The 23,810-nt window shown below is 42.3% G+C and overlaps 1 protein-coding gene across 1 annotated transcript in view; it reads right to left on the reverse strand.

Moving 5' to 3' along the window:
• The window catches only part of LOC126262610 (ADAMTS-like protein 4), a 775,764-nt gene that overhangs the window by 130,333 nt on the left and 621,621 nt on the right, over positions 1-23,810 (reverse strand). Inside the window, exon 4 of the mRNA XM_049959365.1 lies at positions 22,424-22,505. Coding sequence (XP_049815322.1) covers positions 22,424-22,505 — 82 coding nt within the window. The remainder of the gene's footprint in view (positions 1-22,423; positions 22,506-23,810) is intronic.

The following is a 23,810-nucleotide window of genomic DNA, read 5'->3' on the forward strand; positions in this document are numbered from 1 at the left end:
AGGAGGTGTAGGGAACCAAAGAAGAAAAGCTTGCAGGAACAGTATGAAGAAATCGAAAAAGAAATGGCAGTCGCAAGCACTGTTTCAGCGTACAGAAAAAGGAAAATAATCTCGGTGTAATTGATGGCGAGAAGACAGACTTATCTGATGACGTATCTGAGGAGAAAATGGAAGTCAATACCGAAAACATAGGGAATCAATTATCATAGTCAGCATTTAACAGAGCTTTGGAAGTCTTGCGACCAAATAAGGCATAAGGGACAGATAACATTTCTTCGAAATTTCTGAAATCATTGTGGGAAGTGGCAACCAAGAGAGTATTCAAGCAGGTGTGTAGAATCTATTAGTTTGGAGACGTGCTTTCATACTTCAGAAAAAAGTCACCCATACAATATCGAAGATAGCAATGACAGTTAACTGCGAGAACTATCGCATAGTCAGCTTAACGGCTCTTGTATCCATGCTGCTGACAAGAAGAATGGGAAAGGAACGGACGACATGTCAGATGACGATGAGTTTGGCTTTCGGACAGCTAAGGAGACAAAAGAGGCAGTTCTGACGTTGTGACTGATAAGGGAAGCAAGGCTGAAGTAACATGAAGACACAGTCCTAGGACTTGTCGAGATTGGCAAACCGTTCGACAATGTAGAATGGTGAAAAGCAATTCCGAAAGAAGAAGAATAAGCTGTAGCAAAAAAACGGATAATATACAATTTGTACAAGAACCAAGAGGGAACAATAAGAGTGGAAAACCAAGAAGTGCTCGGATAAAAAAAGGTGAAAGAGATGTAGTCTTTCGCCCATGCTGATTAAACTCTATGTACAAAAGCAAAGAAAAATTACAAGAAGTATTGACTGGAATGAACACTCCAATGAGTACAGGACTGGGACTGAGAGTAAACCGAAGAAAGTCGAAAATAATGAACAGTAGCAGAAATTATCTTACGATAAACTTAACATCAAAACTGCGGAACACGAAGTGGATGAAGTAAAGGAATTCTGCTATCTTGGAAGCAAAACAACAGATGACAGACGAAGCAAGGGGGACATACAAATTAGACTAGTACAGGCAAATAGAGCATTCCTGGACACGAGATACCTGTTGCTATCGAACATCTAAGGGATACTGAGAACGTACTTTGGCAGCACAGCATTGTATGGTAGTGAATCATGGACTACAGGACAACAAGGAAGGAAGAGAATCGAAGCCTTTAAGATGTGGTGCGCAGAATGATGATGATGATGATGATGATGATGAAAGTTAAGAAGATGGGATAGGATGATAGGACATGTGTTAAGATATCGAGGAATAACTTCCATGGTATTAGAAGGAGCTGTGCAGCATGAAAACTATAGAGGAAGACAGAGATTGGAATACATCCAGGAAATAATTGAGGACGTATGGTGGCACTGCTACTCTGAGACGAAGCGGACGGCACAAAAGAGGAATTTGTAGCGGGCCGCATCAAACGACTCAGAGGACTGATGATCCGAAACAAAAAAACTCAGTTATTGTGTTATCTGGATTGCTGGTACAACATTGGAACTCACAAGTGGTTCCTTCCACAGATTTCAAGCGAGTTTTTTTACAATCACTTTCCGCAATCCACGACAGGTCGTGAGTCGTGCTTGGGTGGCTCAGTTGGTAGAGCACTTGCCCGTGAAAGGCAAAGGTCCCTCGTTCGAGTCTTGGTCCGGCACACAGTTTTAATCTGTCAGGATGTTTCAAGTTTCACTTTCCGCTATGATCGACGGTCCCTGTTTATTCAACACTGGTTCAAATGGCTGTAAGCACTGTGGGACTTAATATATGAGGTCATCAGTCCCCTAGACTTAGAGCTACTTAAACCTAACTAACCTAAGGACATCACACACGTCAATGGCCTCCCTGTTTGAAAGTGCATGAAGTCTGCCACGTCTTCTACATCTACATCTACATCCATACTCCGCAAGCCACCTGGAGGTGTGTGGCAGAGGGTACTTTGAGTACCTCTATCGGTTCTCCCTTCTATTCCAGTCTCGTATTGTTCGTGGAAAGAAAGATTGCCGGTATGCCTCTGTGTGGGCTCTAATCTCTCTGATTTTATCCTCATGGTCTCTTCGCGAGATATACGTAAGAGGGAGCAATATACTGCTTGACTCCTCGGTGAATGTATGTTCTCGAAACTTCAACAATAGCCCGTACCGAGATACTAAGCCTCTCTCCTGCAAAGTCTTCCACTGGAGTTTATCTATGATCTCCGTAACGCTTTCGCGATTACCAAATGATCCTGTAACTAAGCGCGCTGTTCTCCGTTGGATCTTCTCTATCTCCTCTATCAACCCTATCTGGTACGGATCCCACACTGCTGAGCAATATTCAAGCAGTGGGCGAACAAGTGTACTGTAACCTACTTCCTTTGTTTTAAGATTGCATTTCCTTAGGACTCTTCCAATGAATCTCAGTCTGGCATCTGCTTTACCGACAATCAACTTGATATGATCATTCCATTTTAAATCACTCCTAATGCGTACTCCCAGATAATTTATGGAATTAACTGCTTCCAGTTGCCGACCTGCTATATTGTAGCTAAATGATAAGGCATCTTTCTTTCTATGTATTCGCAGCACATTACACTTGTCTACATTGAGATTCAATTGTCATCCCCTGCACCATGCGTCAACTCGCTGCAGATCCTCCTGCATTTCAGTACAATTTTCCATTGTTACAACCTCTCGATATACCACAGCATCATCCGCAAAAAGCCTCAGTGAACTTCCGATGTTATCCACAAGGTCATTTATACACTGCTGGACACCGTAAATGCAACACCAAGAAAGACAAGAGGTAGCACAACAAGATTTATTTTGTAGATAACATGTTGACCAAGTATCAAATGATTACGTTTACCGACGTCTGTGACATGTGGTTCCTGCCAGAATCAGTAGCCAGAGTAGCCGCCATTGTTGGAGATCACCGCTGCCACACGTCTCGGCATTGAGTCAAAGAGACGTTGGATGTGTTCCTGGGGTACAGCAGCCCAAGCAGCTTCCACACGTTGCCAAAGATCATCTGGTGTGGCAGCTGGGGATGTAATCTGGGTCACTCGTTGAGCAACCATGAACCACATGTTTTCTATCGGCGAAAGATCCGGAGAGCGAGCCGGCCAGGGAAGCAATTCAATCTGGTTATTGACGAAGAACCTTTGGACAATGCGTGCCACGTGTTGTCGCGCATTATCCTGTTGAAATATGGCTGTGGACGAGCCATGAAGGTAAGGAAGGACAACTGGCTCCAGCACCTCGGATATGTAGCGCCGTCTGTTTAAAGTACCGGCAATGCGTACTAGAGGCGTGCGAGAGTAATATCCAATGCCGCCCCATACCATAATACCCGGTGCAAGACCAGTGTGGCGGTGCATAATGCAGCTGTCCAGCATCCTCTCTCCACGGTGTCTCCACACTCGAATCCGACCATCGTGGTGCTGCAGACAGAAGCGTGCCTCGTCAGTAAAGACAACGTCATTCCATTCTGCCGTCCACATCCGTCTGTCATCACACCATTGGCGACGGAGACGTCTGTGGTTCTGCGTCAATGGTAGACGAAGCAATGGACGTCTTGCGGACAGACCACTCTGCTGTAAACGGCGTCGAATGGTACGCGCAGACACTGGATGATGCGTTACAGACGCAATGTGCTGTGCTATGGTTCGGGATGTCATTGAGCGATCCGTTACTGCCATGCGCACAATTTGCCTGTCAGCACGTGCAGTGGTGCACCGAGGTGAATGCGATCGACCACGTCGGTCCGTCGTACCCTCCTGCATCCAACGGTCACATATCCGCATCACAGTTGTTTGGTTTCGTCCAACACGACTAGCGATTTCTCTGTATGATAATCCACAATCTCGGTAAGCCACTATCCTTCCTCTGTCGAACTCGGATACTTGATCAAAAGATGTTCGCTGTTGTCTACGAGGCATAACTGATCGTCTTGTGAAACAACCACAAGGTAAACACACGTGCCGAACGTACACTCGTCGAAATCGCCAAGCCTTAAATGGCGCTATGAGGTGGCGCCACAGGCGCGCGTGATGAGCGTCTGCGCTGAAATTCTAATCAGTTGCATATCTCATCGCTGCAAAGCCATGGTGTAAATTTCACTTGATTCGGATGCTTCCTTCAGGGTGTTGCATTTACGGTGGCCAGCAGTGTGTATAATGCGAATAGCAACGGTCCTACGACACTCCCCTGCGGCACACCTGAAATCACTCTTACTTCGGAAGACTTATCTCCATTGAGAATGACATGCTGCGTTCTGTTCTCTAGGAACTCTTCAATCTAATCACACAATTGGCCTGATAGTCCTTATGCTCTTACTTTGTTCATTAGACGACTGTGGGGAACTATATCGAACGCCTTGCGGAAGTCAAGAAGCACGGCATCTACTTGGGAACCCGTGTCTATGGCCCTCTGAGTCTCGTGGACGAATAGCGCGAGCTGGGTTTCACACGATCGTCTTTTTCGAAACCCAAGCTTGTTTTAGCTGTGGTTGTTCCTTCACGTTTCCACTTCACAGTCACATCACCAGGAGTGACTCTGGACTACGTTAGAAGAGATGAACAGACCCTGACGGATTTAGTAGTCAGATGACATCCAGTGACGAGTTTGCGTTCGAAGTCCGACTCATTCTGTTGTTAACTGCTCCTATACTGACAGTACAGTACTCCCCATATCCTTATACACTCCCGGGTCCACCTCTCCTAGTACCTAGCAAGCAATTCTGCATTACACTGAGGTCATGAAAGTCTCGGGACACCTACTAATATCGTGTCGGATCTCCTTTTGCCCGGCGTCTGCAGCTACTAGCCGCGGTATGGACTGCAGAAATCGCTGTAAGGCGCCTGCAGAAATATTGAGCCATACTGCTTCTATAGCCGTCCACGATTGCGAAAGTCTTGCCGATGCAAGGTTTTGTCCACCCACTGACTTCTCGAGTACGTCCCATAAATGTTCGATGCGTTGACAAATCATTCACTCGAATTGTCCACAATCTCCTTCAAGCCAATGGCGAACAGTTGTGGTCCGGTGACATGGCACACTGTCATCCTCAAAAATTCCATCGTTATTTCGAAGCATATCACATAATAAAAGCAAGTCTTCTGGTCCAGACTGTATACCAATTAGTTTCCGTTCGGAGTATGCTGATGCATTAGCTCCCTAATTAAAAATCATATACAACCGTTCACTAACGAAAGATCCACACCCAAAGACTGGAAGCCTGCACAGGTCACATCAGTATTCAAGAAAGGTAATAGGAGTAATCCACTAAATTACAGGCCCATATGCTTAACGTCGATATGCAGCAGGATTTCGGAACATATATTGTGTTCGAACATTATGAATTACCTCGAAGAAAACGGTCTGTTGACACACTGTCAAGATGAATTTAGAAAACATCGTTCCTGTGAAACACAACTAGCTCTTAATTAGCATGAAGTGCTGAGTGCTATTGACAAGGGATTTCAGATCGATTGCGTATTTCAGGATTTCCGGAAGGCTTTTGACACTGTACCACGCAAGAGGCTCGCAGTGAAATTGCGTGCTTATGGAATATCGTCTCAGTTATTGACTGGATTTGTGATTTCCTGCCACGCGGGATAACCGAGCGGTCTGAGGTGCTGCAGTCATGGACTGTGCGGCTGGACCAGGCGGAGGTTCGAGTCCTCCCTCGGGCATGGCTGTCTGTGTATGTTTGTCCATAGGATAATTTAGGTTAAGTAGTGTATAAGCTTAGGGACTGATGACCTTAGCAGTTAAGTCCCATAAGATTTCACAGACATTTGAAAATTTTTTTTTTGTTATTTCCTGTCAGAGGGGTCACATTTCGTAGTAACTGACGGAAAGGCATCGATTGAAACAGAAGTGATTTCTGACGTTCCCCAAGGTAGTGTCACAGCCACTTTCCTGTTCCTTATCTATGTAAACGATTTGGGGGACAATCTGAGCTGCCGTCTTCGGTTTTTTGCAGATGACGCTGTCGTTTATCGACTATTAAAGTCATCACAAGATTTCGAAAAACTGCAAACCGATTTAGAAAAGATATGAGAATGGTGCGAAAAGTGGCAGTTGCCCCTAAAAGTGTGAGGTCATCCACGTGAGTGCTAAAAGGAACTCAATCTTCGGGTACACGATAAATCAGTCTAATCTAAAAGCCGTAAATTCAACTAAATACCTGGGTATTTCACTTACGAACAACTTAAATTGGAAGGACCACATTGAGAATGTTGTGAGGGAGGCTAACCAAAGACTGCGTTTTATTGGCAGGACACTTAGAAAATGTAACAGATCTACTAAGGAGACTGCCTATACTACGTTTGTCCGTCCTCTTTTAGAATACTGCTGCGTGCGATAACCGAGCGGTCTGAGGTGCTGCAGTCAGGGACTGTGCGGCTGGACCAGGCGGAGGTTCGAGTCCTCCCTCGGGCATGGCTGTGTGTGTATGTTTATCCATAGGATAATTTAGGTTAAGTAGTGTATAAGCTTAGGGACTGACGTGATAATAGGACTGACGGAGCACATCGAAAAAGTTCAATGAAGGGCAGCACGTTTTGTATTATCCCGAAATATGGGAGAGAGAGTTACAGAAATGATACAGGATTTGTGCTGGACATCATTAAAAGAAAGGCGGTTTTCGTTGCGACGGAATCTTCTCACGAAATTCCAATCACCAACTTTCTCCTCCAAATGCGAAAATAGTTTGTTGACACCGACCTACATAGGGAGGAACGATCACCACGATAAAATTAAGGGAAATCAGAGCTCGTACGGAAAGATGTAGGTGTTTATTCTTTCCGCACGCTATACGAGATTGAAATAATAGACAGTTGTGAAGGTGGTTCGATGAACTCTCTGCCACGCACTTAAATGTTATTTTCAGAGTATCCATGTAGGTTGTAAGTAGGCAATAAGCGTAATAACTAAGATATCTATACGCAAAGCATTTCACTTTTGTTTATCATGAGGTAAGTACATTGACTTCTGCAGAACTTAGCTTTCGGAGGACGATAACTACGACACTTCCACAGAGATTATGTTGCAACAAGACGCACATTTAGCGCTACAGGACACGTATTTGAGTGATTAATTTTGCACTTAAATCATTTATTTTTAAAGAGATTTGAAGGACAATGATACAAAGGTTTTCCGCGATACATTTCATTCCACTGCTGTAATCTGTAACACCTGAGGGTATAATTACATTAATCCTCAGGGGGGTACACACCTACTTTGTGTACCATGTGTTTGGCAAGCACAAGTAGCCCTAGCTAATATGGTATTTGCTTATACAACTTTACACATCGGTACCATATTTCTCTAACACAGAATTACACTGCTATCTGATCATTTAACTGAGAGAGACAAACTTTTTTACTACGGCAGTGACAGATGTTTACGTAATTACACCGTTGGATAACTTCACACTTATGAAATTGTATTTTGTCTGTACTTTGTGAACTGTTCATACTTTTTCAGAACCATTGTGATACTATGAGAGCTTTGAATGATGTATTTGGTAAGGGAGCATGATTTTAAAGTACGTTTGAGGTAGATGACACTATTGAAATGAGCAGAGAATTTTCTTTTAGGTTTTTAAATTATTGGAGGAAGCTACGACGATTTTGAGAGTTGACTGAGGTGTTATGATGTTATTATTACGATGACTATGTATATTATGCTGTTGCGGTATGTTTATGATCAATAAGCTGATGCTATATGAGTTATTTGAGTATGCTATGTATCTGTTATGATGAAATATTGAAGAAGTGTCGACGAATAAGGTAAGGAATAATGAGTAGTGGTTAGGGACTCTGGTTTGTGAAAAATGTTGTTGGAAACCAAGAATCGTATTTTAAGAGTTATGAAATGTGTGTACATGTGTGAATGTATCACAATGCCACTGAAAATTTTTTGGACACTGTCATATTCTTAGGATTTTGTTTCTACACATTTGCAACGCAAATTCTCGACCTGTGAAATTTTTTATATGAGACTGCCACTGTAGCGGAAACTGCTGTCATAAATATTTCCGTAAGAAAGTTAAGTGACCACCTGCACGTAATGCGCCGTGGGCACCCAGCTGTGTCAGACGCCTGGAGAAAAAGCCATTAGTGTGTGCCTTTTCAGAGGCACAGGTAGAAAAAAAAGGGAGGCCATTATCCTCGCTATTGACATTCCTATGTAGAAAGCATCGCAAATACGACACGCTCAAACTTGAAAACTTATACTGTGGAGCTCTTAATTTATGATATTTACTAAAATGCCTAATGAAACGATGAGAAACATTTCACGGCTATTGTCTTGCTAGTTGAGAGAAATGCCATATGGCTTGCTTTATGTATTTATTTACTCAATTTGTTTAATATCTAGTTTCTAGCTGTGCTGCAGCATTGGTTAAAATAAAATTTATAGATGTACTAATATAAATATTTTCTGTCTACAGATCGAGTAAATAATAATTTTTTTCAAAAAAATGAGGGAGCACAAAAAGACATTTACCTTCACAGGAACTGCATTCATAATTTTCTTTTCAAGTACTTGGTAATTTATTTTGTAGAATAAGTTGTGGTGCACCACTTTAATGACATAGATATTAAGATGTGAATAGACATTTCCCTTATCTGCATTGTTGTCTTTACTGTAATATTTTTCTGCTTGAGCTTTGTCATGTTTAGATATAATTTATTGCATTTGCTTCTGCTGTTTGCCAGGCATAGTACTACTAAATTTCATTTTACATTACTCTATTAAGCCAGTTTTACTACTGATTTATTTTTCTTGTTTGCTGCTCATTGCGTTATATTAATTGTAGTATTGCTGCTTGCTTGGCCAATTTGAATATTTTGTCATTGCTGTTTGTGTTAATTGTTTTGTACTGCTGCATTGCCTCGTCCCTTAGTTTAGCATCTGACCTCAGTAGATTTAAGTTAGCTTAAGAGGGGGTAGACTATATAAGAGAATGAGTTGTGATGAATTGGAAGAAATGCATTGAGAAGTTATACGAAAAAAGTACAGAAAGCAGGTATAGATAGGACCTTTTGGGAATAATGATGAACGAAGGGAGATCTCCAAGAAAAAAAAGGTTTTGTTTGCAAAATACTGCAGTACCAAATGTTACACTGAAAACAAACCCTGCCCTTTCCTCTTGTGTTATTCTGCTATATGTTTATGTACTCTTGTATATTTGTGTTTTTCCTGTCTTTATGTGTTTAGATGATATGAGTTACATTGTAGAATTTTTCTAATACTATGTTATTTACTTTGTAAAGATGTTTAGACATTATTTATCTGTTCTCTTTTGTTGCTCATATGTGAAGTTGATGTTTCAAAAGTTATTCTGATCTTTATGTATGTACTTATGTCATAATTCTTGTAACACTGATGTGCATGTTTATTTCTATTCTTTTGTAAAGCCTGTTTTACTACAAATGTTATCTGTACTATTATGTGCTTTAATGCTGTATTTTGTACATTTGTTATTGTATTCTTATGTTATAAAATTGTAATTGACACCAGTTCATCAAATTAAGTAACATGTAAGTTACATTTCACTGCACACATTTCTGTTGGTCATAGTATATGGACAATATGTGAGAGGTAGGGACTGATAGTGTTTGCACGTGTGTTAATAATTCAGCAAGGGACTGGATAACAGCATTGCTGGTTCTAAGGACAATTCCAAAAACTGTGTGAGTCCACAAGTGGTAGTTTATGGACTTGCTATATTCTCCGCAAGACTCTTTGATGGTGATTGTGCACCTGCACAGTCGCAGCAGATGGCTGCTGGCCATCTCTACAAGGACTACAGTGGGTCTACACCTTTGATGATCCATCAATACCATTAATTCTACAAGGACTGCAGTGGGTCTGCACCTCTGGTGGCCCACCAATACCACAATCTCTACCAGGGCTACAGTGGGTCAGCACCTTTAATGACTCACCAGTACCATACTCTCTACCAGAACTACAGTGGGTCTGCTCTTTGATGACCTACCTACCAATATTCTTCAAAACTTCGACTGACTCTGCAGTGGGTTTGCTCTGTGGTGGCCCATTACCTGTCAGCATGTCAAGAGTCAGCACTGTCTTTCAGTTGGAAGGACAACACTACTTCTTCAAGACTGCATGGAAATCCACTACTTCCATGTGCATTGTCTTTTACTGCTCAGACTTTGAGAAAAGAAACGGCAGTTTTACTGTGATGAATGATCAGGACTGTCTTTATGGACTGTGAGAAAATTTTAGCTTTTGACCAACATTGTATTTTATTATCTTTGTTATTGTAATTATGAAAAATTTTATCAAATCATTATTGGCCACTGCCCAAAACAATTTGTAAAATTTTTTTGTGGGGAGCATGGGGGCTATGTAAGTAGGCTGTTTATGTTTTCTTATTGGCAAGGTTACGTAGCGCTCTGTATGAAAATCACTGGCTGTGCTGTGTGCAGTCTGTGGCTAGTTTGCATTGTTGTCTGCCATTGTAGTGTTGGGCAGTTGGCTGTAAACAGCGCGTAGCGTTGCGCAGTTGGAGGTGAGCCGCCAGCAGTGGCGGATGTGGGGAGAGAGACGGCGGAGTTTTGAAATTTGTAATACTGGATATGATGAAGTGCTATGTATATTATGACTATTAAGGTAAATACATTGTTTGTTCTCTATGAAAATCTTTCATTTGCTAACTATGCCTATCAGTAGTTAGTGCCTTCAGTAGTTTGAATCTTTTATTTAGCTGGCAGTAGTGGCGCTCGCTGTATTGCAGTAGTTCGAGTAACGAAGGTTTTTGGTGAGGTAAGTGATTTGTGAAAGGTATAGGTTAATGTTAGTCAGGGCCATTCTTTTGTAGGGATTTTTGAAAGTCAGATTGCGTTGCGCTAAACATATTGTGTGTCAGTTTTAGCACAGTCATGTATAATTGTTCAAAGCGGACGTTTTAAGGTGTAGATGTAGATGTAGATAAAGTCCCTGGATGGCTGCAAATGGCCTTCAAGCAGCCGAACATAACCGTTTCCAATCAATGACAGATTCAATTGGACCAGAGCAGCCAGTCTATTCCACGTAAACACACCACACCATTATGGAGCCATCACTAGCTTGCAGAGTGCCTTGTTCAGCACTTGGGTTCATGGCTTCGTGGAGCCTACGCCACACTCGATCTCTATCGTCAGCTCTTACCGACTTAAATCAGTGCTTACCTAAGCAGGCCACGGTTTTCCAGTCGTCTAGGTCATGAGTCCAGCAGAGGCGCTGCGGGCGACGTTGTGCTGTTAACAAAGGCGTCGGTCGTTTGCTGCCGTAACGCATTAACGACAGATTTCGCCGTACTTTCCTAACGGACACGTTATTTGCACGTCCTACACTGATTTCTGCTGTTATTTCAAGCGGTGTGGTTTGTCTGTTAGCCCTGACGACTCTAGGGAAACGACGCTGCTTCGCTCGTTAACTGTACGCCGTCAACGACTGCGTCGTCCGTGGTGAGGGGTAATGTCTTAAATTATGTATTCTCACGCTCTTGACACTGTGGATCTCGGAATATTGAATTCTTTAACGATTTTCGAAATAGAACGTCCTATGCGTCGAGCTCCAATTACCATTCTGCTTTCAACGTCTGTAAATTCCGGTTGTGCGGCTATTATCACGTCAGACATCTTTTCACGTGAATCACCTGAGTAGAAATGATAGCTCCGCCAATGAACTGCCCTTTTATACATTGTGTACGCGATTTACCGCTGTGTGTATGTGTGCATATAGCTATCCTATGACTTTTCTGTCACCTCGGTGCACGTACGGATGTCCGGGTACGTTTGATCGGCTATTGTACCTTGTGGGACTAGTATAGGTAGGGGTGTAAACGTGGAAGCGTGTGGGTAATGAGAAAACGTCTAGTATCTGGCCTGAAGAGTGCTGCACTGGAGTGGGGCAGCCAGAAATTGTTGCAATAGTTCCCATTTGTCACTGTAGAGGGTTAGAAGTCAGTTGAGCAACAGACGCGGTGACGGTGATGCAATTTACGTTCGCGCATTTTCTAAACCTTTCTCGAGGTAAGTTGTGCTATTATATTTATCTAGATACTTTGTAGTTATATTTCTTTACGTCTGATAGCTTACAAAGGGAGGTGCATAGAAGGTTTTAGCAGTCCTTTGTCAACCTTAAACGGGTAGTTGCCTAATTTAATCTACCGAAATTTAAAATGGCAATTGTGTAGGTAATGTGGAAGCATACATACGATGGCACTGTGGAAACGTTTCCACAATACCAACATCAAATACATTACTTCTAATACGTTTTGCGTCTGTTCCTAGATGCCACGAAAGCTAACTGATCGGAAACCAAGACCTATTGTGAAGAAGTGGGATGCTGAAAACATGATTAAGGCTATAATAGCCTCAAGGGAAAGCAGGTGGGGTTAGGAAGAGCAGTAAAAGCTTTCAATGTACCTCAGACGACACTTCAAAGGTTTGTGCACCTGAAGAATGTCTTTCCTTGAGACTTGGACGTAAGCTTGTACTACCTCATGCTACTGAGAAACAGTTGGTACAGTACCTCATTGAAATGGATGAAACAGAAGGTCAACATCGTTGTCAAATACCTCATCAAATACGTATGTGTCTCCACACGATATCATGCCAGTCCCTCCTCTAAAAAGGCGGTTTCCAAGAGAGGTCATAATCCAGGTTTATCAGCTGTTTTGACATCTTCGCCTTATAAAACACGCCTTGAAGACTCCTTACTAAAGGGTAAACAGAAACTTCCTAAGGCACCTGCCAAAAGCAAGAAAAAACGTGAAGCTCCTCCTAGAAAACCGTGCAAAAAACAGCTTAAGTTATCTGAGGATTCAGATGAAGAGCCCAATGCACCAACTGTCTCTTCAGGCTAGTCACATTTGGATCTCGCAGTTGGGGAAGAAAAACCTACTGAAGAAGATGCAATTTGTATTTTTGTGAAGTCGCATTTTCCAAAGACATTCGGGGAGAATTGTGGATTAAGTGTGTAGTGTGTGAGGAGTGGAGTCACTCTTTGTGTGCCGGAAATGAAGGAGATATTTACATATGCGATTTTTGCAAGTGAACTTCGCTTATGAAGCATTTTTCTAATACAGTTGCGTTTAAAAATATTTTTGTATAATTTAAATTTAATATAAAATAAAATAGTTTCTAACATTTTCAATAGTTTTCGTTGGAAGTAGTCAGTTTCCCACAATTTTAAGGCATTCCCACATTACCCGCACTTCTTGAAAAATTAGTGAGTTGTGCAAGCAGAAAATGTTTTTTTAATTTTTAACATATTTAGTGTTTGTGTTTCATAATATTACATTCATTGGTAAAACATTATGAATTAGCTTTGGCTAATTTTTGAAGCTGAAAGAGAAGTAAACATCTCTTTTATACAGCAAAAACAAACTGGGTTTTCACATTTACACCCCTACCTCTACTTTTTGGAAGAAAGCGTGTTGCGGAGAAATGGCTTAGCCACAGCCTAGAGGTTTGTGCTTTGTATTGAAACTTCATGGTAGGTTAAAACAGTATGCCGGAGCGTGACCGTGAATGTAAAGCTTCGTTCGAGCTCCGGTGCGGCGCTTTGTTTTAATCCGGCAGGAAGTTTCAAAGCAGCACACACTCCGCTGCAGAGTGAAGGATTTATTCTGAAGTAATCCTTAATACCGTCGAAGTCTACCATTAGTCTTCAGAGCACCTGTGATAAAAAATTACTATCGTCTGACAAAATAGTTTTGCAAGCACATTCTGGAGAATGACGCGGCACTGCAGGCGCCTTTGCTTACTCTGACCTCCAATCGAGTTGACGGCGGAGTGACTAGCGGGCACGCGGCCAAATGGTCGCACTGGCGGTCGATGCGGTGTCGCGACACGCCATATCCAATTGTCGATAATTGAAACGTAGCTGCGGCAATTGGCCTGACCGTGAGCGCCTTGTGTGAAGCAAATTGGTATAATCGTTCCGTTCAGCCACGATGCAGTGCGGAGGTCTCTGAACTCCCCTCTGGCCTCGAGGCCGTCGGAATTTTGCCGTATTCCATCAGAGGCGAGGAATGTCGGACGACAGCTGATCATGTTCTCGTTAGATCAAAGGAAGCGCATAAGTTCGTGGTGTTTTTGTTTTGCATGTCGGTATTCCGGTTGCTATGGGTTTATTTATAGATTGTCACTTTTCATTTGTAGTTGTCTGTTGCTATTTGAGTTTTCATATTGCCATTTTGTCATGGGGGAGATGGTGAGCGAGCCGTGGATGGTAGAAAATTGAGTGCCACGTGGAGAGATCGGAACATTTCCGACATATTCTTCTGTAATAGTTCAGTAGAGGGGTGACAGCAGCGGATGCAGCCAGAAACGTTTGCGCCGTTGATGGGGATAATGGCACTGGAAAGAGCAATACAAGAACTTGGTTTTCTCGTTTTAAGGAGGATTGTTTTGACATTAGTGACTCTCCACGTTCAGAAAGACTTTCGGGTTTTGATACAAATCGTTTAAACGCATTAATCCACTAATCCACAATGACTCAGCTCAGTGTACTCGAGAATTGGCAAATTTGATGAACTGAGATCACTCCACCGTCGTGCGACATTTGCATGCAGTGGGGAAGGTTGAAAAATCGGGTATATGGGTACCGCCTGCTCTGAGCCAAAATCACAAAAATGAACGGGTGGCCGTATGTGCATCTCTGCTTGCTCGTCATCAGTTGGCCCGTGAAAACTCCGAGAATTCCTATCATGTTTCGTTACTGGTGATGAGATCTTTCTTCCTTTCTTTTGCTTGTGCCTTTGTCCCACAGTGACGCAGGGTCGGCAGGGTTAATCGGATTTGCCAAGGTTAATTTAAGGGGTGGCTGGATGCCTTTCCTGCCACCACCCTGTCACCCTGTCACCCTGTCCCCCCCCCCTCCCCCCCGCCCCCGGGACGGACGGAATTTGTGTACCCCAACTGTCTGTGTCTAGTGTAATCCATGAAATATTGCGAATGTGTTCACATGTCTGCGAGCCGTGTAACTGAGGCGGGACGTGGGGACCAGCCCGGTATTCACCTAGTGGGATGCGGAAGACCGCCTAAAAACCACATCCAGGCTGGCCGGCACACCGGCCTCCGTCGTTAAGCCGCCGGGCGGATTCCAACCGCGGCCGGCGCGCCTACCCGAGTCTAGGAAGCAGCGCATTAGCGCTCTCGGCTAACCTGGCGGGTCCGTTACTGGTAATGAGATATGGTGTATTTATAGTAACGTAAGGAAAAGAAACGAATTGTTGTGACCAAACAAAGCAGCAACTCCCCGTACGAAGACCTGCGCACATCCGCGATAGATAATGTTATGCATCTGATGGAACGCGACGGTATGGTGTGCTAAGAATTGCTTCTCCGAGGTGTAACCATCACTAATGACGTTTACTGTCAACAACTGAGACATCTCGCAGACACAATCCGAGAACAACGACCAGGAAGATTGTGTGAACTAATGGTACTTCACGAAAACGCCCGAATGCATTCTGCTACACTGACAAACAACGCTGTGCAGGAATTGAGTCGGGAAGTCATTGCGCATCCACTTATGCACCTGATCTTGCGCCCTTTCCAGCTCTCTACCGACCAACGTTGAAGGAACTTCCTTTCCGGATGAAAATTGGCGCCGAACATGGCTCGATGAGTACTTCGCCTTAAAAGCACGTAATTTCTACAGTTTCGGAATCGAAACGTTACCCTTATGTTGCCCAACTGTTGTAGATACTGAAGGAGAATATATTATAGATGATTAAGATCTCTCTTATGTATATCTTTTGTGTTTATTGAACTTGTGGGAAAACGTTAGAAACTTATGCACCAACCTAACAATTAAATGGACAGACACCAATTCAATTACATCCTGATAAGAGATATTCCGAAATCAAATGCTGGATTCAAGGCGTACCGAGGTGCAGATATAGTGTCAGCAATGAGGAAGGGTTAGAACCTGAAGCTGAAGAGAATCGTCAGGAAGAATCAGTATATGAGTGTAATATTGAAATACTGAGTAATTACGATGTGTATTTGAAATTAACTAAGACTGCAGATACTGCGTAAAAGGACAGCAGATGGTTCAATTGAAGACAAATGGATGCCTTTGTAAAACGGAAATTACGGATGCTGGCCAAACTAATAGAAGTTCAAGGAAGGTAACTGCGGAGAAACCTTTGATAGAGAAAGAAATAGCTGAACTGACCGGCAAGAGAAGAAAATGCAACAACAGAAGAAACTACAATAATGTTCAGGAAAAGAAAGGTATACGACAGTAGAAGTCGCTCGGGAATCAAACCAATAGATAGTATAGGGAACTAAGGCAAAGTGGCTGCAGAAAAATCGAAAAGGAAATGGTCGTCGGATGAACAGATTCAGCTTACGAAAAAGTCAAAACAATTTTTTTGTGAAATTAAAAACAAATTAGCAAAAATTAAGAATACTTAAGAATGCATAGGTGTTTCGCTGTTCAACGCAAAGGAATGAGAGTGAGAGTAAGAGAGCGATAGTGAGAGAGAGAGATAATTTCGGCGCAGACTTTCGACGATAAATTGGTAGGCACATGTCAAGAGTCCAGGGAACTTGTGTCTAATTTTCACTCTGGTCTTCCCGACGTATGTTTTTTATATTTGAACATTTTTCTCATGACAACATTGTTGCTGATTTCATTTTCCGCATTGGAATCTACCCTGAATTCAGAGTATGAAATCTATTTATCATAAAGATGTCCGCCCCGATAGCTGAGTGGTCAGCGTGACGGATTGCCATCCTGCGGGCCCGGGTTCGATTCCCGGCTGGGACGGGGATTTTCTCCCCTCAGGGACTGGGTGTTGTGTTGTCTTCATCATCATTACATCCCCATCCGGCACGGGTCGCCCAATGTGGCGTCGAATGTAATAAGACCTGCACCAAGGCGGCCGGACCTGCCGCATAAGGGGCCTCCCGGCCAATGACGCCAAACGCTCATTTCATTTCCATTTCATCATAAAGAAGATTCAGCAAGGAAATTTGAAGAAAGTTCTTTCGCTCGAGAGACATTCAACATGCTATATCCTGGTACGCCTAACCGTTCCGCCAGTGAACAGAAAGCCATGAGAGTACCAGCGTGTACAGCCTGTCTATTTCTTGGATGGCTATCTCCTGCTGCACTCGTTCATGAAGGCAATGCCGGGCTATTGCCCTGGTTCCAAATAAATGAGAGTGGTCTGAGAGACATTTCACGCTGATTACTTTTAAGTAAACATCAAGTTAACTCATACTTTCTCAACAAACATATATTTTTACTTTCGCGAAAGTGCTTAAGTCCGTGTGTGGATCTGATTGAATATTCATGTTTATGTCACCATACACGTTTCTTTTCACTGATGTAAAACATCGCCATTGGTGGTACTTCCTGCAGATTTTTTCACATATGAGGAAGCGTGATTTGCTGGCACGCTTTTTTGGAGTTCCTTCGTTTGGCGTCGATATTTGTAACTTGGTCTTGCGTTGGTTTGTAGCACTACACATTTTCTGGAGTGGAATACGACGCGTTATAGTAACACTGGTATATTGTTGTTCCTGGCTAAAGAACTCTCACTGCAACATAACAGCAGAATGCGGGCGGTACAAGAACTAACTTCCTCGTGTGAGAGAAAATCGGACATAAAATACCATTTATTGAAAACGTTTTTTTTTATAAAATGACTTGTCTAAAAGTAATAAATAAAACATATCAGAGAAAATTTGACACGCCTTTGAATAATGCTCGTCGTCCGCGGTGGCCGTGCGGTTCTAGGCGCTCCAGTCCGGAGCCGCGCTGCTGCTACGGTCGCAGGTTCGAATCCTGCCTCGGGCATGGATGTGTGTGATGTCCTTAGGTTAGTTAGGTTTAAGTAGTTCTAAGTTCTAGGGGACTGATGACCACAGCAGTTGAGTCCCATAGTGCTCAGAGCCATTTGAACCATTTGAATAATGCTCAGAATCATATACAGAAATTGAGATTGTACGGCCTATGTATTCCACCAGACCTATATACCCCAGTTGTCTTCAAAATTCGAAGATTCTAAGTTAAATCTCCTCTTCTTCTGTAGTGGTCAATCTAAGGATTGGTTTGCAACAGCTACAATGACAGCTTGTCTCCATTCTCTGCGTCTTTCAGCTTTTCTCTTCATTTCTTTATAGGTGTTACATCCCACATCTTTCACGATTTGATCCATGTACCTCAGCCGTGGTCTTCCTCTTGGTCTTTTTCCCTCAACTTATACCTCTATGATTGTGTTCAGAAGTCCTATATGTCTTAATAGATGGCCTGTAAATTGCACTCTTCTTTTAACAATGAATCTCCAGAAGCTTCTCTTCTCACTTGCTCTTTCCAGAACCACTTCGTTTGTGACGTTGTTGATACATTTTATTTTGAGCATGCGTCTATAGCACCACATTTCAAAAGAATTTAGCTTCTGGTCTTCCTCTGTCCCGAGAGTCCATGTTTCACACCCATAGCATGCCACACACCACACATGTGATTTCAAAAATCTTTTCCTGATTACAAGGTTCATGCTCTTAGATGTTAAGATGTTTTTCTTCTTGTTAAAAGCAGCCTTTGCTTGAGCAATTGTACTTCTCACTTCTGCCTTGCTCCTTCCATCCCAGGTAATATTATTGCCCAGATAAGTAAATTTATCATCTTGTTCAAGCAGTTCATTGCCTACATGAACTTGGACTTCCACTTGATCTTTTTTGTTGCATGTCATTACTTTTGTTTTTGCTTTATTACTTCTCATATTATATTCTTCCCCCATAACTTTATCCATTCTATTCAGCAGGGCTACAAGATCTTCTTCACTTTCAGCTAGGACAGCTGTATAATCGGCATATCTTATCATATCTATTCGTTGGCCATGAATTAATACACCTGTCTGAGAATTTGCCCTTACTTTTTTCAGCACCTCTTCAATGTAAGGGTAAAGATAACAGGGGATAGTGCGCAACCTTGTCGGACACCTTTCCGTGTCTGCACCTCTTCTTGTTTTGTCCGTCCACGGATAACTGCTGTCTCGTTTATGTAAGTGAAATATTGAGCTTAAAATTCTCAATCGTGATCTCGTAATTTCTGAAATCATTGGTGAAAGTGGCAAAGAAGCAACTATTCTGCTTGGTGCGTAGCATCTTCTAGACTGATGACGGAAATATATTACCGACTGCAAGAGGAAATAAATGCGAGAGCTATCGCATAATCAGCGATCTGCTGAAAAGAGCAGCGTACAGAAAAATAGAAAACAAACTGAGGATCTATTAGGTGACAATCAGTTTTGCTTTCGGACAGGTAAAGGTACAAGAGAGGCAGTTCTGACGTTGCGATGGATAATGGAAACAAGACTTAATAACACATGACGGACCAACCAAGGAGGGACACGAAAAGTAGACTAACACAGGCAAAGAGCGGACACGTACATGATAGTTTTGGGTTGGTCTGTCAGTCAAATGAGCAATTTTAGAATCACACGAAAGACTGCTCACAATAGATCACCATAAGCGTTTACTCAATTTTAAACAGTTTTTGTTGATGACAGTTATGAGGGTGTGTTCTGTGGAGCATTTGTAAACATTTCGAGTCGTACATATTGAAGTGATGTAAAAGATATTAAAGCTATTCGGAGAATAATGTTAATTTTATGCCAAGCAAGATTCTGTGTATTTTTTTTAAACTAGCTATACAACGTGACGGTCGGTCGAGTACCAACCTGTACCTTGAAACAGAAGCGGGTCTTTTAACAAATAAAAAAAATGTGTGTGAAATATTATGGGACTTAACTGCTAAGGTCAGCAGTCCCTAAGCTTACAGACTACTTAACCTAAATCATCCTAAGGACAAACACACACACCCATGCCCGAGGGAGGACTCGAACCTCCGCCGGGACCAGCTGCACAGTCCATGACTGCAGCGATGAGACCGCTCGGCTAATCTCGCGCGGCGGTCTTTTAACAAAGAACATGCAATATTTGCAAATTAACTAAATTTCGCTAACTTCTTAACAGTTTTACTTGTCTTGAAATGGAAATTTGTGTTAGCTACCAATGGCTTCAGTTTCAGAATGTATCTAGCTCTTAACTGGTCGTTGATAACGCTTCTGCTTAATTTGATTTCACTTACTGATTATTGGTGCAGCTCTCCATGCTACTCTATCCTGTGCAAGCTTCTTCATCTCCCAATACGTACTGCAGCCTACATCCTTCTAAATCTGTTTAGTGTATTCATCTCCCTCTACGATTTTTACCCTACACGCTGCCCTCCAATACTAAATTGGTGATACCTTGATGCCTCAGAACATGTCCTACCAACCGATCCCTTCTTCTTGTCAAGTTGTGCCACAAACTCCTCTTCTCCCCAATCCTATTCAATACTTCCTCATTAGTTACGTGATCTACCCATCTAATCTTCAGCTTTCTTCTGCATGTTTCACTTCCATACATGGCTACACTCCATACGAATACTTTCAGAAACGACTTCCTGACACTTAAATCTATACTCGATGTTAACAAATTTCTCTTCTTCAGAAACGCTTTCCTTGCCATTGCCAGTCTACATTTTATATCCTCTCTACTTCGACCATCATCAGTTACTTTGCTGCCCAAATAGCAAAACTCCTTTACTACTTTAAGTGTCTCATTTCCTAATCTAATTCCCTCAGCACCGCCCGACTTAATTCGACTTAGCGGAGTAAAAATGTATAAGACACAGGGCCAAATACATTATTGACAAGATTTTCTCGATAGCAACGCTTTTGAATTTGAATCGAATATTTCTTCCTACACGCATGACCGCGTTGTATCTTGGAGCATGTTTTCACATTTGGATAAACCTTAATTTTCCGGAGTAACTTTTGTAATTTCTGAAAAATACTGCAGCACCTAAAAAGAGAATGCCGCCCTTTAAAAACAGAATAATAAAATACATTAAACTTCTGTTATAGGGCTGGTTAGAGGCGGAAGTCTGAAAAATGTTCTAAGATATAGCACTCTAACCTACTAGAGGAACTTGTAGAGGATAAGAAATGCACTGGAAGGCAGAGACTGGAATATTTCCGACAAATAATTAAGGACGTAGTGTGAAAATGCCATTCTCAGATGAAGAGGATGTCACAAGAGAGGAATTCTTGCTGGGCCGCGTCGAACCCAAAAACAAAAATCCACTTTCCCTTAGACCTCGACATCGTTGAATAATCCGTTTCTCAAGAATTTTCTTGTTACTTTCAAATGTCATCTCTTACTAAAAAAGGTTGCACAGTGATTAAGAAAGTCAACTCGTAATTGGGAGAGAAGCTCAGATATAGGTGTTCCATGATTTCCGTAAATTATTTAAAATAAGCGCGCGGACAGTTTCTTTGAAATGGCCATGGCAGAATCGCTGACTGGTCTTTGGCATATCACAGCTTCGGCTTCGTCTCTCTTCCTCTTCTGTTGAAGGTGGCACTATCGTTTTACTATTCCTAATGTTTTTGTTACAGGAAACATTGAGAAGCGCCCTAGTCCTTTGCCGAAACGCTAATATCATGAAAACAGGGAGATGGCAGTAGTGAAAATCTTCGTCGTACAGTTATCATGTGTAATGGAAGGCATAAAGGACCTAGATGACATTTCAAACTTAAAAATCAACTGTATGAACACTGGCGAAGCAGAAATACGATATAGCCTCGTTGAAGGATGGGTCTCGGCATTTTCATAAACCTGATTTAGGGAAATCACGCCAAATCTAAACATATTAATTCTTACAGTGCCTTACAGTCAAAACCGACTGCGAGCTAGAACAGCTATCGGCTTTTGCTAGGCAACTTGCGTGTTGTCTCTAAAAGATTCGAAGAGGCAATGCCAGTGTTTGCGTAGCGGAAAACAGTTGGAGTGGCTAAGAATGTGATGTGGTCTGCCAAACCATACAGTTGATTAAAAAGTAGTCAATAAGAGGGCAAGGTGCAAGGCTATCAGTCTGGCAGTGAAAGAATATACTTTTTAGGTTAAAAGTGCATGGAGTTTTCGGCATAGTTCACTTTAAGGTGCAAAGTTTTTCCTTGACTTGATTCCATTCCGAAATGCGATAGTGGATTGCTTGGAAAACACTCGTCTACAGAAGACACATCAAATGACTTGAGTAAAAAAAAAAAACAAGAGTGGGCAGAATTTAAAGGATGGAAGCTTAGGGTAAATATCCCAGCAATTATTATGTCCAATCGCTCGTTGTTCCAAACATTGACCTTTTAGGGAGCAAAACACGTCACATTACTTGAGTAAAAATAATACGATACATTTTAATGATGATATAATTAATGAACTGTACAAAATCATCTCTGACTTTAATAGCACCGTACACCATCAATAGAAATTTGTTAGAAATTCATGTATCATGTAGTGAATTTTCTTACCTGGAATGGGTGGAACAGGATCAACCTTCATCGGCAGCATATATTCGTATTTAATTCCCGGGTTTGGTTCTTGATAGATGATCTGTGAAGAAATAATGAATCATTTATAATACCAGTATTCGTGATACATTTTCTGCATGATAACATTTCGACAGGTATGACTTTTCCTCTAAATATAAACAAAATTAATGTTTTGGATTTTTCGGAGAAGACTATAAGGTAGCGACCACTCGTAGGAACGTTAAGAAATAGAAGAACAGTTTGTGCGTCATTTGTTACGCCGTTCCCAATGGTGCTGAACCTAAATTTATGGAAATGTTGGAAAATGAGAAAGAACAAATTTGAAAGAGCTGGACGATATCAAAAGAGGACTACAATGTAAACTCATTACATGGCTAGCTATTTAGAAGAATCATGTGTGAGAGAATCATCTGAGAGCTCAAATGGTTCAAATGGCTCGGAGCACAATGGGACTTAACCTCTGAGGTCATGAGTCCCCTAGAACTTAGAACTACTTAAACCTAACTAAACTAAGGACATCACACACATCCATGCCCGAGGCAGGATTCGAACCTGCGACCGTAGCGGTTGCGCGGTTCCAGACTGTAGCGCCTAGAACCTCTCGGCCACACCGGCCGGCTCTGAGAGCTCAAATTAGGGCTGAAGAAGAAGGTACTGGACGATATTGAAAACGATTACATCCAAATTGAAACTCTCGCTCTGAAACTTAGTTCAGACTACGTTGTATGAAACCCCATGACAGAATAAAATTACGTATCGGACTGAAATTCGACCAATGCCATCTGCTTCTGCTGGCGAAACTCATTCGAACCGAAGAGTTGATGTGTCAGTCCATCTCCTACTTTCCCAACTTCACGGGGGTTCTGCGCGTGGTAAATGAAATTTGACATTGTCAGAATTAAGCAACTACATTTTCATTCACAAACGTCTTGATCGCATTTGGTGAATTTATGGCGGTTAATTGACATCGACTAATGAGACGTGATAAAAACCAGCATCTTGTGCGTTCAGCTTTCACGTCCTTTTCTTTGTGGATGACAGTGCTCGATCGCACCGGACAGCGCTGGTGAAGGGCCTCTTGCAACAATTGAATATTTGGCGACTGGACTTGCTTGCCCATTATCTTGACTTAAATCCCATCGAGCAGGTGTGGGATGCGTTCGGGAGAGGGGTTGAGGCACGCCAACATTCACTGAAGTCCACCCAGCAGCTGTCAACCGAGCGGATGGACGAATGGAAAGCCCTACCCCCATAACTGCTAGCATCCTTGCAGCCAGCATGGGAGCACGTTGCGGAGAATGCTTCGCCGTCCGTGGTGATGGAATGCCGTATTAAAAACCATGTCACGCTCTTTTTAATGCCCAGG

Source organism: Schistocerca nitens, chromosome 6 (genome assembly GCF_023898315.1).
Source record: "Schistocerca nitens isolate TAMUIC-IGC-003100 chromosome 6, iqSchNite1.1, whole genome shotgun sequence".
NCBI lineage: Eukaryota > Metazoa > Arthropoda > Insecta > Orthoptera > Acrididae > Schistocerca > Schistocerca nitens.